This window comes from Bos indicus, chromosome 22, assembly GCF_029378745.1.
Source record: "Bos indicus isolate NIAB-ARS_2022 breed Sahiwal x Tharparkar chromosome 22, NIAB-ARS_B.indTharparkar_mat_pri_1.0, whole genome shotgun sequence".
NCBI classification, from domain to species: Eukaryota; Metazoa; Chordata; class Mammalia; order Artiodactyla; family Bovidae; genus Bos; species Bos indicus.
Genome location: NC_091781.1, coordinates 51,066,184 through 51,085,322, shown reverse-complemented (window position 1 = coordinate 51,085,322; position 19,139 = coordinate 51,066,184). Strand labels below are relative to the sequence as shown.

At 45.1% G+C, this 19,139-nt stretch overlaps 1 protein-coding gene across 1 annotated transcript in view; it reads right to left on the bottom strand.

Annotated features, from left to right (window-relative positions):
* Positions 1 to 14,869: 14,869 nt before the first annotated feature.
* Positions 14,870 to 19,139, bottom strand: part of PRKAR2A (protein kinase cAMP-dependent type II regulatory subunit alpha) — a 73,704-nt gene continuing 69,434 nt past the window's right edge. The window contains exon 11 of the mRNA XM_019984395.2: positions 14,870 to 18,741. Within this exon, the coding sequence (XP_019839954.1) occupies positions 18,608 to 18,741 (134 nt within the window). The 3' untranslated portion in view covers positions 14,870 to 18,607. The remainder of the gene's footprint in view (positions 18,742 to 19,139) is intronic.

The window sequence follows — 19,139 nt, the reverse complement described above, 5'->3', positions numbered from 1 at the left end:
TTGCCCATGCCACCTTCAGTTTGTTCTTCTCACACCAGCCTGCTGCTGCTGCTTCTGCTAAGTTGCTTCAGTCGTGTCCGATTCTGTGCGACCCCATAGACGGCAGCCCACCAGGCTTCCCTGTCCCTGGGATTCTCCAGGCAATAACACTGGAGTGGGTTGCCATTTCCTTCTCCAATGCATGAAAGTGAAAAGTGAAAGTGAAGTCGCCCAGTCATATCTGACTCTTAGCGACCCCATGGACTGCAACCTACCAGGCTCCTCCGCCCATGGGATTTTCCCGCCAAGAGTACTGGACTGGGTTGCCATTGCCTTTTCCGCCTCACATCAGCCTATGTATATATAAATCAGAACCTCTCCTACCCTGCTCAGAAGCCTGCAGTAGCAACTCCCTCAAAGAAAAGCCAGAGTGGAAGGGGCAACATTGTTCCCTATCACCTCTGCCAGCATCTCCTTTGTTTGCCTCTGGCACCATGGCTCACCTCCTGAAATGTCTAACATCTCACATTCTGTGCACTCTGGTGGCTCAGATGAAAATCTGTTTTGCTCACAGATGTATCCTGTCCCTTCCTCTGCCCACCCAATCTCCCATTCCAGTGCTCCTATGTGTGGGGAGGAGGCTAGACAGGGCAAGGTCTCCCTGGAGGCCATTCAGTTTTAATTCACTCTTCCATTCCTTCCATAAGTGCTTAACGCAGGCTTCCCCAGGCTAGACACTGGGTACCTGGCAAGAATGGACACAGCAGAAATTCAAATGATTTACCAAATCCTCATCCTCTCTTTAGTTAATGCAATGACTGTAAATATAGAAAACTACTACATAGTTTTCTTGAAAACTATTACAATAGAGAAGAGAAAATGTTAAGGTGATAAATGTAAGAAAATATAATTAAAATAAGAGCATTTACTAAAAATAAGCAAGAAAAAATTAACTATAAAATAGGAATAAAATTATCAAGAAAAGTATAGGAACTATATAGGTGAGAAACCTCTAAAATCTTATTAAATGACATGAAACTTACAGAACATTATTAAAGGATAAGATAAGAACAAGTGGAAAAATATTAAATTCCTGATGTGGTGTGTGGTCCAGATCTCAACTCTCAGCTCTCTCTCTGAGAATGGTCCTCAGCAGAAGGCAACCACCTCACCCAAGGTTAATCACCGCCACCCTGAAGGTAACCCCTTGGCATCCTAGTTACTACTTCTCCTGCAAAGGTAACCACTATTCTGATTTTCATTACCATAGACACATTTTGTCCATCTAAAATTTCATATAGATTGACTTAAACAATATGTACTTGTCATAGGGCTTTTTTATTCAACATTATATCTGTGAGTTTCATCCATACTGTTGTGTATTGCTTTAGTCTTCTCTTTTCCATGTCTTCATAGTATTCCACTACATGAGTGCATATACCACCATCATCCTTAGCTTATTGACTTCTGTCTTCATGCTTGTGGACCCAGCTTTACAAGATGGTAATTGTCTCTCCAGACATCACATTAGTATGCAAAGCAGAAGAAAATCCTGCTGTTGGCGCCACCCACATCTTTCTCCTTTATCTGGTAAGCAAACACCTTTCCAGAACTCCCAGTAGACTTATATTTATTTCCCAATGATTAAAACTGGGTCATCTGTGGCCACTCCTAGATATATGGAGATTAAGAGATGAGGGAATGGGGTCAGAGGATCACTTGGGACTGGACACTTGCTGCTCTGGACAAAATTCAGGTTTGTTAGCAAAGATCAAGGGGAAAAGGGTATTGTGAGGCAAGCAACAAAACCTTACAAAGTGAAAAGATGTTCAAATTCATCAGAAAGCAAGGAATGCAAATCAAAGTGAAAACTTTAACAATGGAAAAACTATGGAGACAGTAAAAACATCAGTGGTTGCCAGGCGTTTGATGGGGAGGGAGAGATAGGTGAAGCACAAGTAATTTTTTAGGGCAGTGAAAATACACCATATGATACTATTGATACAATGGTGCTTGTTGTTTAGTCGCTGTAAGTCGTGTCTGACTCTTTTGCCACCCCCTGGGGTCCAGGGGGTTCTCCAGGTAAGAATACTGGAGTGGGTTGCCATTTCCTTCTCCAGGGGATCTTCCCGACCCAGGGATCGAACATGCAACTCTTGCATTGCAGGCAGATTCTTTACTCCTGAGCCACCTAGGAAGCCCTGAAATAATGGTAGATACACGTTGTTAGACATTTGTAAAAACCCATGAAATGTACAACACAAAGAACAGGCTCTGTAAACTATGGACTTGGGTTGATGATGTGTTACCCCTGGGTCCCTGACTGGAACAAACTATGATACTAGTGCAGGGTGTCGATGGTGAGCAGAGCTGTGTGTTGCAGGAGAAGGGGTTATATGAGGACTCCTGGTACTTTCTGCTCAATTTTGCTGTGAACCTAAAACTGATCTAAAAAAGTCTGTTTTTTTTTTTTAAGAGTAATAATGAGAATAAGTCACTTTAAACTGCAGGGGGCACAGGTTCAATTCCTGGTCAGGGAACTAAGATCCCACATGACACGTGGTGTGGACAATAAGAAAAAACAAAGGAAAAAGAGAAAAAGAGCTACACCAGGTCTGGCTTTCAGGGATGTGAGGAAAAATATTTGTCCAAACACTGTTGCTAAAGGTAAGATCAGTAATAGCCTTTTTGGAAAGCAATTGTGTGTGTGTGTGTGTGTGTGTGTGTGTGAGAGAGAGAGAGAGAGAGAGAGAGAGAGAGAGAGAGAGAGAGAGATGCCCAGGCTTAGTTGCTCCGTGGCATGTGGGATCTTTCTGGACCAGGAATCGAACCTGTAGCTCCTACATTGGCAGGTGGATTCTTTACCACTGAACCACCAGGGAAGCCCTGGAAAGAAATTTAACAAGCTCCAATAAAATAAAAATACATATGCTTTTGAACTCTAATCCCAATGTTAAGATTCTCCCTTATAGAAATAAGTATAGTAAAAAGAAAACTGCAAAGTGATGGCCCATCCACGGGGCACCGTCGGGACATTTTGGTATCTCCATAGTGTTCTGGTTACTAGGTTGTGTAATATATTACCCAAATTTAGTGGCTTAAAACAATATTTTAATTTTGCTCACAAACCTGTCCTTTGTGAAGAATTCAGTAGAGACTGCTCTTCTCTGCTGCATCTTAAAAACTAGGGCTGGAATCATTTGAAGGCTCCTCACTTGAAGTCTGGTGTTTGATGTTGGCTGTCAGCGAAGACTGTTTTCCTTCTGGCCACGCTGCATGACTTGTGAAATCTTAGTTCCCTGACCAGGGATGGAACCCGGGCTCTCAGCAGTGAGCACCCCAAGTCCTAACTTCTGGATTACCAGGGAATTCCCTGTCAGTTAAGACTTTACCTGGGGCTGGAACACCCACACGTGGCCCCTTCATGTGCCCTGGGCTTCCCCACAACAGGGTGGCTAGGTTCCAAGGATGATTGTCCTGAGAGAGAGGAAAGGAAGCCAGACAAAAGCTGTATCATCTTTCTAACCTAGACTCAGAAGTCACAGAGTCATTTCTGCTTCATTCTCTTCATTAGAGTCAAAGTCACTAAGACCAGGCCTTATCCAAGGAGAGGGAAATTAGACTCCACATTTTGTGGGAGAAGTATCAAAAAGTGTGGGGACCTGTTTTAAGTCATCATCAAAAAGGAGGACTTGGAATAAATAATGCCACTTGATTTAGGGGACCTACCACAAAGTTGAGATGAGAAAAGTAAGATAAAGAAAAATGTATACAAAAATGATCTAAATATGTAAAACAAAGACAAACCACTCTGTAAATGTGTGTATATAGTATGTATATATATATATACACATACTATATGTATGTATATATATATACACACACACACACACTATATATATGTGTATACATATGATTATATAAGCAAGGAGAAATATAGGGAACATATTCTGGTAACCACAGGTTCCAGAGAGTAGTGATTATAGAATGGAGAGGCAGAGGAAGCAAAAGAGAGAAAGACAAGACTGTTCAAAACTAGCAGTGAGGATGGCTTCTCCTTTCTGCATTTAATTACAGGTATATATTTCACTGTATGAGGAAAGTGATTCCTTAGATATGTTTAGGTGGTAAAAATGAATCAAGAAAGTGATGACCACCTTACCTTAAAACTCAGGATAGAGCAGGAGGGAATGACTGGTGGGCCACAAGAGGGGCTGCAGGGCCCTGACAGTGTCTTCATCTGGGCTGCACTCCAAGTTTCTGGCCTATGGGAAACCATTGAGTGGAATGTCTTTGTCTTGCACAGCTTTGGTATATTCCACATTTTTTAAAAATTAAAGGGCAGTGGGAGGGAGGCTCAAAAGGGAGGATACTTAGAGCCGATTCATGTTGTGCAGTGGAAACTCTCATAACACTGTAAAGCAATTATCCTCCAATTAAAAAAAATTTAAAGAATAAAATTTTAAAAAGAAAAAAAAATGAAAGAAAAGCAAACCTTTCAGCAAGTTCCCAGTAGGAAGAGCGAAGAGCCAGGAGAAGGACCCTGACCTGGGGCCACCAGACCCTCAGATCAGCGGATGTCCCAGGTGGAGGTCTAAACCCAAGGTGTTCAACAGGGAGGTAACACCCCAGGGCTGTCCCTGCTGAAACCTCCCAAGGAGGGAGAGAGCAGAACCCAGAGTGGAGCCCTGGGGCATTTCAACTTTTAACTATATTTAACTAAATTATATTTCAACCTTTAACTATAGCCCACACCTGGCAACGGAGGTGGGAAGAAAACCAGGAGACCTGGATGCTCCTGGGAAGGTGGTTCTTGAGGTAGAAGGGAGAAGTCTGCCATGGTGGATCAGGCTGAGACTCCAGAAAGTCGGCTCTGTTCTCAGCTGCTCAGCAGCTCTGTCCGCCCCGTTAGCCACCGGGAAGCGCAGAGCAGGGCTGGGCTGTGAGGGACGGGAGGTGAGGGAGCAACTGCAGGCAAGTCTTAGGGCTTTTGCCAGTGAAGGGAGGACAGTGGGGCAGGAGCGAGCAGAGCACGTGGCGATCAGAGGAGGAACCCGGCGCTTCCGACCCATTGCTTCTCTTTTCTGCCTGAAAATCAGGAGAGGCCATTGCTAGGGTAGGGTGAGCAGGGATTGCAAGAGGCTAGAGGACAGGGCTGGACTGTGAGCAGCCGCGAGGGGCCTGGAGGTGAAGCATGGAGGGGAGGTGCTGATCAGAGACCTCATCTCAGGGACGTAGAAGTAACCAGGCCCCAGGCAGGAACAGGCTGTGAGGTGAAAGAGGCCGTCCAAAGGTGCAGGGGACCAGCGTTGGACCCGGAGATCAAGGCAGCCCTTCTATGCTGGAGAGGACGGCAGCGGAGAGCTTGAGGTACGTGTGTGAACACTGTGGCGCCTTGTCTTCCCGCCAGCCCTGGGCTGGGGCTGTGAGGTAGTGCTCCTCTCTGCCAGGGCCTGGGCCAGGGGAGGGCCAGGGCTGGGAGTACATAGAGTTGTTCTGGAATCAGTTGTCTCTTGGAGTTCCTTTCCCTTCCGGTTTCTCAAACCGAACTGGCCATTCTCACTCAACCCTGTCTCCTCCCGCCTGGAGTCCTCCCAGGACCCCAAGTCCTCAACGGTTGGATGAGCATCTCTGAGTAGAGAACATGATGTTCCCACCCGGGCAGGGGAGGGGCTCAAATCCCAGATGTCCCCCTCTCACCCCCGGCCAGCCCTGGGATTAGGCCATGGTGGGAGGGACTGGCTGCAGATCACTCCTAAGATTTTTCTTTTTTTCCCTCAACACATACGTCCTTGACACATACACTCTTGTCACCAGCTCATGCGGGGAGTAAAAAGTCTAGTGAGGCAGCTGGAAGAATTTCCATTGTGCTGGAAGCCAGGCCGGTCTCGGCGGGCCCTGCATCTGTACTCTTACGGTAGTTTCACCAGCATGTCGTCAACCTGGCACTTCAACCTAGTCCAGAATGTGAGGCTCACCCTCCTGTTATAGTTTTATAACTATAGGTATGGATCAGGTATGAGGATAACTCACCCTAGTCTGAAATTTTGAGGTCAGCTCTGTCAGGGAGTAGGGGCTGCTTTTTCTGTGAGCTGGTGATGTCCAGCTTAAAGTGAGCACAGAGGGAGACCGCACCAGCCACCAGGCCCCAGCCCCTGACAGTAGTTATGCCTTGGCCCAGCCCAGGCAGATGAGAGGCAAGGCTGGGAACCTCCTGGACTGCTGCCTGTGGGCAAAGCCAAGGGCAGGGGTTGTGTGGATGCCTTCCCGCGAGTCTACCTCTTTCTTCACAGTGGAGCAAGCCAAGGCCCTAGATGAGGGCTCCAACTCATCGTTGTCTGGTGGGGCCTCAGGCAGGAGCTGTCAGCTTGGGTGGAATCGTCGTGAGTTCTCAGGCAGACGCAGTGCCTGAGTTTGGGGTCTGTGGGGGTCACATACCCTCTGTCCCCCAGCTCCATCCTGCTTGGGAAAGTGTTCAGGCTTCCAGTGCTGCCAGGGGGCAGAGCCCGTCATCTGGGGTTCAGGCCAATTCCTGGGGGCTTTTCAGCCCGTGCATGGCCCCATTTCTCACCCTGGGCCAGCTGCACAGCTCTGGGACAGGACACCCAGGGGCCAAGGGGTCTCCTGCAGGATTCTGACTTGCCTGGGACTAAGGCGCATGTGCCTCAAGAGGCCTCTTCCCCGCTTGTCCCGAAGGCCTGAGGCTCAGTTGCTCCTTCAGCTGCCTGGGATGGGCTGAGGACAGGCCTGGGAATGCGTACTAACTACAGGTGTCCCTTCATGCCCAGAAAAAAAATGTCCAATTTAACCATGCTTGAAAGTGCTGTTTTTGCTTATCGGGTGGGCCTGGACTTTAGCTCTCCCTTTTCAGTTGTGTCTTAAAACAAACAAACAAATCCAAGTGCACACCCCTCCTTCCTCTTTCTGGGGGTGGAGGGCCTGGCCAGAGAGGAGAGTGCTAGGTCCTCGATCTCAGGAGCACACACAGTGGCCTCTGACCCTTGCCCTGCAGTTCTGCCGAGGGAGGAAGGGCCGTGAAGACCTGGCCGATACCATCTGTTTCCACTGCCTTCCCCAAGAGTGGACTGGCATGCACCCATTCTTTGGCCTGCGGGGATGGACTGACTAATGAAGAGTCAGGTCCTGCTGGCTTCCGAGTGTCGGGACAGCGCCCAGTCCCCCTTTGATTTCATGTTCCAGTCTACTCAGCCTCCAGATTGTAGTCTTCAGATGGGCTGCGCACTGCTTGACCCTGTGTACTTAAAGACAAGCCAGATGACCAGTTTTAGAGAATAGAAAGACATGCCAGGATGGAGGATTCTGTTGGGGAAGAAGTCAAAGAGGAAGGGAAGAAATGTCACACACTAAAGACACAGAAGCAACCAGGTCAGCAAGGCGTCTCTGGCCAAATTTCATCTGGATATTTAGGGTGACTATGGACGGAGGAGCCTGGTGGGCTGCAGTCCATGGGGTTGCGAAGAGTTGGACACGACTGAGCGACTTCCCTTTCACTTTTCACTTTCATGCATTGGAGAAGGAAATGGCAACCCACTCCAATGTTCTTGCCTGGAGAATCCCAGGGACGGGGGAGCCTGGTGGGCTGCCGTCTATGGGGTCGCACAGAGTCAGACACGACTGAAGTGACTTAGCAGCAGCAGCAGCAGCAGCATGAAGATGACAATTTCTGAGAAGTCCTTACCTGGAGGGAGCCTTGCGTAAAAATCTTAAATCTTGTCTTTCTCTTTTGTCAGCTCCCCAGATGCTTTGGGAACCATAATCGTGATGCAAGTCAAGGCAGTGAGGGGTGCTTCATGCTTGTGTGTCCAAACTGCTCACTTTAAGAGGCAAAGGGAGGGACTTCTCTGGTGGTCCAATGGCTAAGACTCTACTCTTGCAATGGAGGGGGCCCAGGTTCAATCCCTGGTCGGTGAACGAAATCCCACACGATACAACTACTAGTTCACCTGCTGGGACTTCCCTGGTGGTCCAGTGGCTAAGACTTCATACTCCCAATGCTGAGCACCTGGGTTTGATCCCTGGTCAGGGAATTAGATACCACAGGACACAACTAACACTCAGCACAGCCAAACAAGTAAACAAATAAAAGTAAGTATTAAAAAAAAGAGCCCACTTGCTGCAGCAGAGACCTGGTATATATAAATAAACATATAAAAAATTTTTAATAAATATTAAAAAAAAAAAAGAAAAGGCTGTGAGAGTCATATACAGAAGAGGAGCATGACCAAGGGCAACCACAGGCACTGGGAGCGTGATCATCCTTGAGGCAGGAGACTAGAGCTGCTCCCCATGTGAGTCCAGAAACACGAGGATAAGCTCCAGAGCACTGGAGGAAAGGTCCAGGAATGCCCTTCAGACCCCAGTATCATAACTCTTGATAATTTCTGGAATTTAAGCACTGTCAGGAATATCCACGGCAGGTAATCAAGATTTTGTTCCATGAGCAAATGAGCTGAGTCAGACCTAACTGTTGTTTGTTGTTCAGTCACTTAGCTGTGTCCAACTTTTCGACCCTATGGACTGCACCAGGCTTCCCTGTCCTCGACTATCCCCTGGAGTTTGCTCAAACTCATGTCCATTGAGTCGGTGATGCCATCCAACCATCTCATCCTCTGTCGTCCCCTTCTCCTGCCCTCAATCTTTCCCAGCATCACAGTCTTTTCCAGCGACTCAGCTTTTCACATCAGATGGCCAAAGTATTAGAGCTTCAGCTTCAGCATTAGTGCTTCCAATGAATATTCAGGACTGATTTCCTTTAAGATTGATTGGTTTGATCTCCTTGCTGTTCAAGGGGCTCTCAAGAGTCGTTTACAACACCACAGTTCAAAAGCATCAATGCTTTGGTGCTCGGCCTTCTTTATGGTCCAACTCTCCTGTACATGACTACTGAAAAAACCATAGCTTTGACAAGAAGGACCTTTTTGGCAAAGTGATGTCTTTGCTTTTTCATATGCTGTCTAGGTTTGTCATAGCTTTTCTTTCAAGGAGCAAGTGTCTTTTATTCTCATGGCTTCTGTCACCATCCACAGTGATTTTGGAGCCCAAGAATAAATACAGTCTGTCACTGTTTTCGTTTTTCCCCATCTATTTGTCATGAAGTGATGGGACCAAATGCCATGATCTAAGGTTTTTTTTTTTAATATTTATTTTATTTTGGTTGGGCCAGGTCTTAGTTGCAGCACTTGGGATCTTGGATCTTAGTTGTGGCAGGTAGAATTTTGTTGCAGCATGTGGGATCTAGTTCCCTGACCAGGGATCAAATCCAGTCCCCCTGCACTGGGAGCACACTGTCTAAGCCACTGAACCACCACCAGTTAAGTCCCGATTTTAGTTTTTTTGAATGTTGAGTTTGCAGTCAGCTTTTTGACTCTCCTCTTTCACCTTTATCAAGAGGCTCTTTAGTTCCTCTTCACTTTCTGCCATTAGGGTGGTATCATCTGCATATCTGAGGTTATTGATGTTTCTTCTGGCAATCTTGATTCCAGCTTGCGCTTCATCTAGCCTGGTATTTTGCATGATGTATTCTGCACAGAAGTTAAATAAGCAGGGTGACAATATACAGCCTTGACGTACTCCTCTCCCAAGTTGAAACCAGTCCATTGTTCCATGTCTGGTTCTAACTGCTGCTTATTGACCTACAGGTTTCTCAGGAGGTATGTAAGGTGATCCGGTATTCCTACCTCTTTAAGAATTTTCCATAGTTTGTTGTGATCCACAGTCAAAGGCTTTAGCATAGTCAATGAGGCAGAAGTAGATATTTTTCTGGAATTCCCTTGCATTTCCTATGATCCAGTGGATGTTGGCAACTTGATCTCTGGTTCTTCTGTCTTTTCCAGACCCAGCTTGTACATCTGGAAGTTCTCAGTTCACATACTGTTGAAACCTAGCTTGAAGAATTTTGAGTATCACCTTGCTAGTGTGTGAAATGAGTGCAATTGTGCAGCAGTTTGAACATTCTTTGGCATTGCATTTCTTTGTGATTAGAATGAAAACTGACATTTTCCAGTTCTGTGGCCACTGCTGTGTTTTCCAAATTTTATTGGCATATTGAGTGCAGCACTTTAATATCATCATCTTTTAAGATTTGAAATAGCTCAGCTGAAATTCCATCGCATTCACTAGCTTTGTTCATAGTGAAACTTCCTAAGGCCCACTTGACTTCGCATTCCAGGATGTCTGGCTCTCGATGAGTGATCATACCATCATGGTCATCCGGGTCATTAAGACCTTTTCTGTGTGTTCTTGCCAACTCTAATATCTTCTGCTTCCATTAGGTCCATACCGTTTCTGGCCTTTATTTTACCCATCTTTGCCCTTCATATCTCTAATTTTCTAATATATATATTTTCTAATTTTCTTGAAGAGATCTCTAGTCTTTTCCATTCTATTGTTTTCTTCTATTTCTTTGCACTGTTCACTTAACAAGGCTTTCTTATCTCTCCTTGTTATTCTTTGCAACTCTACATTAGAATGGGTATATCTTTCCTTTTCTCCTTTGCCTTTCACTTCTTTTCTCAGCTATTTGTAAGTCCTCCTCAGACAACCATTTTGCCTTTTTGCATTTCTTTTTCTTTGGGATGGTTTTGATCACTGACTCCTGTACAATGTTACGAACCTGTATCCATAGTTCTTCAGATACTCTATCAGATCTAATCCCTTGAATTTATTTGTCACTTCCACTGTATAATCATAAGGGATTTGATGTAGGTCATATCTGAATGACCTAGTGGTTTTCCCTACTATCTTCAATTTAAGTCTGAATTTTGCAACAGGGAGTTCACGATCTGAGTCACAGTCAGCTCCCAGTCTTCTTTTTGCTGACTGTATAGAGCTACTTCCACTGGACATGGAACAACAGACTGGTTCCAAATCAGGAAAGGAGTCCATCAAGGCAGCCTATTGTCACCCTGCTTATTTAACTTATATGCAAAGTACATCATGTGAAATGCCAGGCTGGATGAAGCACAAGCTGGAATCAAGATTGCCAGGAGAAATATCAATAACCTCAGATATGCAGATAACACCACCCTTATGGCAGAAAGCAAAGAACTAAAGAGCCTCGTGATGAAAGTGAAAGAGGAGAGTGAAAAAGCTGGCTTAAAGCTCAACATTCAGAAAACTAAGATCATGGCATCCAGTCCCATCACTTCATGACAGACGCGGAAACAATGGAAACAGTGACTTTATTTTTTTGGGCTCCAAAATCACTGCAGATGGTGACTGCAGCCATGAAATTAAAAGACACTTTCTCCTTGGAAGAAAAGCTATGACCAACCTAGACAGCATATTAAAAAGACATTACTTTGCCAACAAAGGTCTGTCTAGACAAAGCTATGGTTCTTCCAGTAGTGATTTATGGGTGTGAGAGTTGGACTATAAAGAAAGCTGAGCACTGAAGAATTGATGCTTTTGAACTATGGTGTTGGAGAAGACTCTTGAGAGTCCCTTGGACTGCAAGGAGATCCAACCAGTCCATCCTAAAGGAGATCAGTCCTGAATATTCAGTGGAAGGACTGATGCTGAAGCTGAAACTCCAGTACTTTGGCCACTTGATTCAAAGAACTCACTCACTTCCAGTGACCCTGATGCTGGGAAAGTTTGAAGGAGCGAGGAGAAGGGGACGACAGAGGATGCGATGGTTGGATGGCATCACTGACTCGATGGCCATGAGTTTGAGCAAGCTCTGGGAGTTGGTGATGGACAGGGAAGCCTGACGTGCTGCAGTCCATGAGGTCGCAAAGACTCGGACACAAATGAGTGACTGAATGTACTGAGAGCTTCTTCATCTTCAGCTGCAATGAATATAATGGATCTGATTTCAGTATTGACTATCTGGTGATGTCCATGTGTTGTTGGAAGAGGGTATTTGCTTTGACCAGTGCGTTCTCTTGGCAAAACTCTTTTTACCTTTACCCTGTTTCATTTTGTACTCCAAGGCCAAACTTGCCTGTTACTCTAGGTATCTCTTGACTTCCTACCAGTCCCCTACGAGGAAAAGGACATCTTTTTTGGTGTTAGTTGTAGAAGGTCTTGTAGGTTTTCATAGAACTGTTCAGCTTCTTCGGCATTAGTAGTTGGGGCATGGACTTGGATTACTGTTACAATGAATGATTTGCCTTGGAAATGAACCGAAATCATTCTATCATTTTTGAGATTGCAACTAAGTACTGCATTTCAGACTCTTGTTGACTATGAGGACAACTCCATTTCTTCTAGGGGATTCTTGCCCACAGTAGTAGATATAATGGTCATTTGAATGAAATTTGCCCATTCCCATCCATTTTAGTTCACTGATTCCTAAAATGTCAATGTTCACTCCTGCCATCTTCTGTATGACCACTTCCAATTTTACCTTCAATCATGGACCTAACATTTTAGGTTCCTCTGCAGTATTGTTTGTTACAGCTTTACTTTCAAACACATCCACAACTGGGTTTTGTTTCTGCTTTGGCTCAACCTCTTCATCCCTTTTGGATCTGTTTCTCTGCTCTTCTCCAGTAGCATATTGGACACCTACCAACCTGGGGGATTCATCTTTAAGCGTCATTTCTTTTTGCCTTTTCACACTGTTCATGGGATTCCCTGGTGGCTAAGATGGTAAAGAATCTGCCTGCAATGCAGGAGACCCAGGTTTGATCCTTGGGTCAGGAGGATCCCCTCTGTGGAAAAGCGAATGGTTGCCCACTCCAGTATTCTTGCCTGGAGAATTCCATGGACAAAGGAAACTGGTGGGCTACAGTCCATAGGGTCGCAAAGAGTTGGACACAACTGAGCAACTAATACTTTTAGACCTAATTACTGACATTCTAATTCAGAACTTAGATAACACTCATCTGAATTCACAAATGATTATTTAGTATGTTCCTGGCTGATGCTCTGCATTTCTCCAAACAATCAGATAACGGCATGTATTGCTGGCCATCATCTGTGATGGGACATTTGTCTTTAGAGAGAATGTGTAAAGAAACCAAAATTCGTATTTAACATGAATGATGTGAAACATTATAAGTAATATTGTTTCAATTCTGGTGTTAAAAAGTTGATGCACTAAAATCACTAAAGATATATTCAGTTAATTTGATGGCACAACTTTCTATCTTCCTGTTAGAACATATAATAGAAAGCAAAGTCCTCATATAATGTTCACTTTTCAAGGCAAAGGCTGTGGACCATACGATCCTGTCATCTTCCTGGCACTTCTTAAGTGTTCATAGTAATACCACCACCAAACCACAAAGGCCAAACCATATTTAATGTTTAAAGCCTCGAAACAAGGCCAGTTTGGCTTTGCGTAGCTCAGCAACCAGTTTCTCAGACGCCTATCACATGGGTGTTTTGTATATTCACCTGTTACTTTGCCCTTTTGTAATGTCAGGTGAAGGCAAGATCGACGTGGAACATGATTTTGTTATAGAATGAGCTTCCTTTGGTCACTGGGAAAGAAACTATAAATACAGTGGGCTATCACAGAGGCACTGCTAGTTCTGTTTGTAACAATGCTGTCGTTTAGTCGTTGTGTCTGACTCTTTGTGACCCTGTTGACTGTAACCTGCCAGGCTCCTCTTGTCTATGGGATTCCCCAGCAAGAATAGTGGATTAGGTGCCATTTCCTTCTCTGGGCATCTTCCCGACCCAGGGATAGAAATTGTGTCTCCTGCATTGGCAGGCAGATTCTGTATCTCTGAGCCACTAGGGAAGCCAATAACTATGCTACAGAGAAGGAAGTAATTAATATCGTCAGATAGGAGATGTTCTCTACTGGGCTTCATTAGTGAGCATATCATTCCCCAGCAAGAGATATACTGGATGCTCTTGTATACCATCCCCAAACGATTCAAATAGCATGCTGTGGTGGTTTATTTTATGTGTCAACTTATGGGCCATGGGGCGCCCAGGTATTTGGTCCAACACTGTTCTGAGAGTTTCTGTGAAGGTGGTTTTGGATGACATTAACACTGAAATCAGGCTTCCCAGGTGGCGCTAGTGGTAAAGAACCTGCCTGCCAAGGCAGAAGACAGAAGAGCCTCAGATTCAATCCCTGGGTTGGGAAGATCCCCTGGAGGAGGGCATGGCAACCCACTCCAGTATTCTTGCCTGGAATATCTCATGGACAGAGGAGCCTGGTGGTCTATAGTCCATAGGGTTGCAAAGAATCAATACGACTGAAGCAACTTAACATGCATGCCTTCGCTCAGTCGTGTCCGACTCTTTTCGACCCCATGGACTGTAGCCTACCAGGCAATAGTACTGGAGTGGATTGCCATTTCCTTCTCCATAATATGCATGCACACAACATTAAATCAATGAACTGAGTACAGCAGATTGCCCTCCCTAATGTGGGCAGGCCTCATCCAATCAGTTAAAGGTCTGAACGTAACAAAAAGCCTGGCTCTCCCAAGAAAGAGAGAATTATCCTGCCTGACTGCCTTCAAGTGGGATGTCATCTCTTCCTGAGTCTTTAACCTGCTAGTCTTTGGATGAGAACAATGCTATTGACTCTCAGTTCTCAGGTCTTCAGACTCAGCCTGGAATTGAACTATCAGCATTTCTAGGTCTACAACTTGCCAACTCGCCCTGCGTATCTAGGGACTTGCCTGTTTCCGTAGCTGTGTGAGCCAATTCTCTATAATCTCTTTCTACCTGCCTCCCTTTTTGGCTGCAGGATCTTAGTTCCCTGACCAGGGATTGAACCCGTGCCCCCCTGCAGTGGAAGCGCAGAGTCCTAACCACTGAACCACAAGGGAAGTCCCCTCCTTTCTAATTTTCAAGAGCTCACACCCCAATCTCAATAATGTATCTGCCAGATGATGCTGTGATGGCCTAGAGTCCTGAAAGGAGAGGACAAAAACAGAACACAAGGCTGCACCAAAGATTCAGACGTGATTTGTCAGCCTTTATTAACCAAGAGCAAAGCCGAGCCCTAGAGTTTCCTTTTAAAAAACCCAACCTTCTTTATGGCAAACAATGATTTTAAGTATATGTTCAATACTACAGAGCAAGAATTGATTACTTTCTAATCACTTATTCTTCAGAGATTAAAATACAAGTGTAAAACAGGTAAAACAAGATCCTCCCCCATGATTTAAAAATAATTCCAATTGAAAGACATTTCAAACACTACGTGTAGAACTCAGGACCAAAAAGACCTTACAACATTTTTACCTTTGAGGTAGCACAATAATGCTGAATTAGATTTCTTTTACTACAATGAGCTCAGGAAAACAATGAGGAATCTACCTTTCACTCAAGGTGGCCTAAATGGTTTTCTGCAAATCCCCCATGAGTTTGGTGACAGTTTTCTCCTTTTTTTTTTTCCTTGAAGTATAAAGATAGCCCTGCAGTATGTAAAAGGAAACCCATGGGAAGGCTGCTTCCCATAAAATAGACATTAGAATCATTGAGCAACGTCAGCAGTCAAGACAGGAGCAACAAGAGGTAATTGTAGTGAAAAGCCAAAACAACTTGTATCTTGGCGAGATTGGTTTACAAGTGCATGTCAAGAACAAAAATTCCAACATTGGCCAACTGAAAATAAAATATAAAAGATGACATTCATGGGTCTTTTTCCTTTTGCTCTGTGCAAAAATGCTCTTTTAATTTCCATAAATGAGAGGATTGTTTGTACACTATGACAGGACATGGAGATGCTGTGTGTCCAGGGGCTGCTGGGCGCCAGTGGCACCTCACTGACCATTGTGACTAGAGAATCTGGGCAGTAAGAGGATGAACAGTACCTCTCCTGGCTGGAGAATCATCTCTTGACACTTTGCTGCTGAATTCACTCATTAAACCATTCAAAGAAAAGCTCTACCTGGATTACTGAGAATCTATGCAATCATACATAACACATTAATATATAAGGATGAAGGATTAAGAGGACAGGGAAGATGAAACCTTCCTTCAGAGAATACAACCAAAAGAAGAGGGTGAGGGGTGTGATAAAGTGGGGCCAGTGGGAAAAATAATACTGCAGATTAGACCTCAAGGCTCTCAGGAACAACCTCCACCATGCAAAATCAATAGCAAAGCCAGAACGGAGGGCATGAAGCTCTAACCCATCCTAGAAGAGAACGATATAAAACAATGATCACAAAGATCTCTTCCCAATAGATGCTCCTCCCCGTGAGGCTCAGCTCTCAGCACAGGGCTTGCACAACATGGTGTGGACAGCAGAGTCCAGAGTCAAACTTGATCTGCTGCCTTCGACTCCCCGTGCTGTAAGGAAAAACTGGAACACTGTCAGGCTCCTGGTGCCTTGGTAACAGCTGTGTCCTTTTCACTCACAATGGTCCCTTGACTCCCTTCCTCAAGCCAGACCCTCAAGGGGCCCTAAAGGCAGTGAGGGTCTGGACTGATGATCCATATGTCCATCTGCAGTTAGAGCAGGAAGACTTAAACCTGATGAACTCTACTTTGTAAAACAGAAACCGTAAGTATGCTGGGGGTGTCACAGAGCTCCTATGAAGGGGAAGACTGAACTGGGATGTGAAAGAGGGCAGGACGAGAAGTCCTATCCCTAGCAGCCTGCAGGAGTGACTGGCTCAGAATTCACAGCTGGCCCTAACTAATGCTGGCACGGGGATAGGGTGGGGGGTGTAAGGGGGCACGTGTTCACAGAGTCCTTACACAGTCTGGGGGCAAGATCTCTGCGTCACTCCTGAAGCCCAATGTACCTGTTACCTGCGTGAGAGACAGGCATGGCTCTTGTCTGCTAAAGTGCAATGTCTGCTTTCTTAATTTATGTGATAATAAAGCAATGCCATACAAAAGAAGAACCTTGGAAAATCATGGGGAAAAACCACACAGGCTTTCCCGGTGCTAGCTGCCGGTTTTGGAGTATTAGTTACAACCTTTCCCAATTCTGAGAGCTGCAACACAGACTGCCGACTGAGAGTCTTTCTGCTTCCACTTCATGGAGAACAAGGAAAAGGGAGAACCGAGCAAGGCAATGATGAGCCGCTGCTCTAAAGATCTCTCAACTATACTGTCTGCGGCAAAAGCAGACAGCCTGGTTTAAGAGGGCAATGGTGACTGCATGGGCTCCATCGCTGTCTACAACAGGGATGACTTGAGCCCCAGCATGTTAATCTCCCAGGGATTCACTGGGATATACAAGTTTAAAAAATTCATATCAGAAAGGGCCTCTTGATTTAATATAAACATGGCTATGACATCCAAATTTATCTTTAGGTAAATGTCACACTGCTCCTAGGATCTCTTGTAACATCTGATTCTAGGTCATTCTGAAGAAAAAAATTTCATTCTGAAATATATCTAGTTAATTATGATAATTCATCAGAACTCTACCTGATATAATCAAAAGGTTAAAAAAAGCTAAGTTACTTTCCTGTGGGATTAACAACTGGAACCCCAAATATCCCAACATCTTAATTAGAAAGGTCTTTGCCGTAATTCTACGAAATTGTACACGATATCAACTTTTTTAAAACTAACAAAAAGAGTTGATCTTTAGGATAAATGCTTGAGTCAGCTGACAAACTGATATAAAGGAGTATGTGCAAGGGGAATTCTCTAAATAGAGGGAAAAAAATTTTTTTTTTCCATAAAGATAGCTGCTTTTTCTTTAAAGAGTTTAAAAACTGATGGTTCAACAGCAAAGCTACATAACCACTCTGGAGTAGAAGGGAAGGGCTCTGCCAGCACAGTGCCATCAGCTGGTAGAAACGACTGGAAACGAGACAGGCAGGAGTGGCCCAGGAACATATTTAGGTCAGACACAGCAATGGCAGTCCCAGACCCTGGCTCCTTATAGATAGACAGCAATCCACTCATGCATACTGCACAGAGATTAAACAAAACGAAAAGAAATGTACTAAAACAAAAGAAAACACACCCCTCAACCCAGAAAACCTTCCCTGGCTCTCTGCTACCTGAAGAATGTGCCAAACGCCAGTTTTCTGCTCTAACGTGGATTCTGATGACTGATCAGTGAGCTCTGGGGTGCTGACCTGCTGGGCCCTGGGCAGGACCTCTCCCTAAGCATCACTGAGAACTGGGGGACAGCTGTTGTGTGCCACTGTCAGCAGACAGTGCAGTGCCACAGGCCCACAGACCTCCATCACATCTGCCACCACTTTAAACGGTACAATCAAAAAGGCTACAATTGTGAACAAATGTGGACTTTCTCCAAAGACAGATGAGGAGACGGAAGGCTACAACATGTCCCTCCTTAAGAGAGGTTGGAGGAAGGTGTCTACAGTTACACCACAGGTTTGTGCCAACCTGTGGTAACTTTCAAAAGCCATAGTAGCAGCAAGAGAGGAAAGGAAGATGTTTACACTTTGGACTTTGTATCAGGCACTTAAATTGTTGGAGAGACATGCCATTTGGAACCAAAGATGTGAAGACTGGGTTGGAGTGATCGTGACGAGTGGTCTAACAATGGACTTTCAGAAGCAAAGTGGAGGTGTGGGTTGAACCTCTCCCATCCTTTAGTGCTGACTTTCAGGTTTTCTAAGTGCCCACGGCCATGGCAATGGCAGCGGCGGTGGCAACGGCATGAACGGTTCTGTTATGTCTTCTGTTTGTGTTCTGTGGCTGACCGGAAGTTTCTGGTGTCACACTGAGAAGGCTCTGGGGTGTGGCACACCTACTGCCCAGGATCGATCAGATCCATGCTGGAGCCAAACATCTTCACCAGCTGTTCCTCATAGTGCGAGATGTTCCTCTTCATGATGTCCATGCAGGGCCCCAGCAGCCTCTCGAATGCTTGCACATCCATAACTGTATTGTTAGAAAGAGGTGAGGGAGAGAATGAGTTCTCCACACTAGCAAGGCAAAGTCGCTTCCCTCATGTAAACCTTTCTTAAATATGTCCATTCCTGTCCGAGGAATCAGACCACTGGATACTGGACATTTGAAAAAGATGGGGTATTATGTGGACACAGCCCTGCTACTGAGACTTTGTGGAGCGTAGCAGCACCCATCCTCTCTGTCCCCGAACAGCCCTGGATACCAGTCCGCATCTCTGCTCTTTCCACATAGGCTGGGGGCTTCTATGCCTGTCTTATTCACAGGCTATTGTCAGTGTTCACGAATGTTTGCTAAAAGAACACATTCACCCATTTCTGGTTGGTCACACAAACTGTGCAAGCCTAGATGTGAGAAAGTCAAGGCGTGTT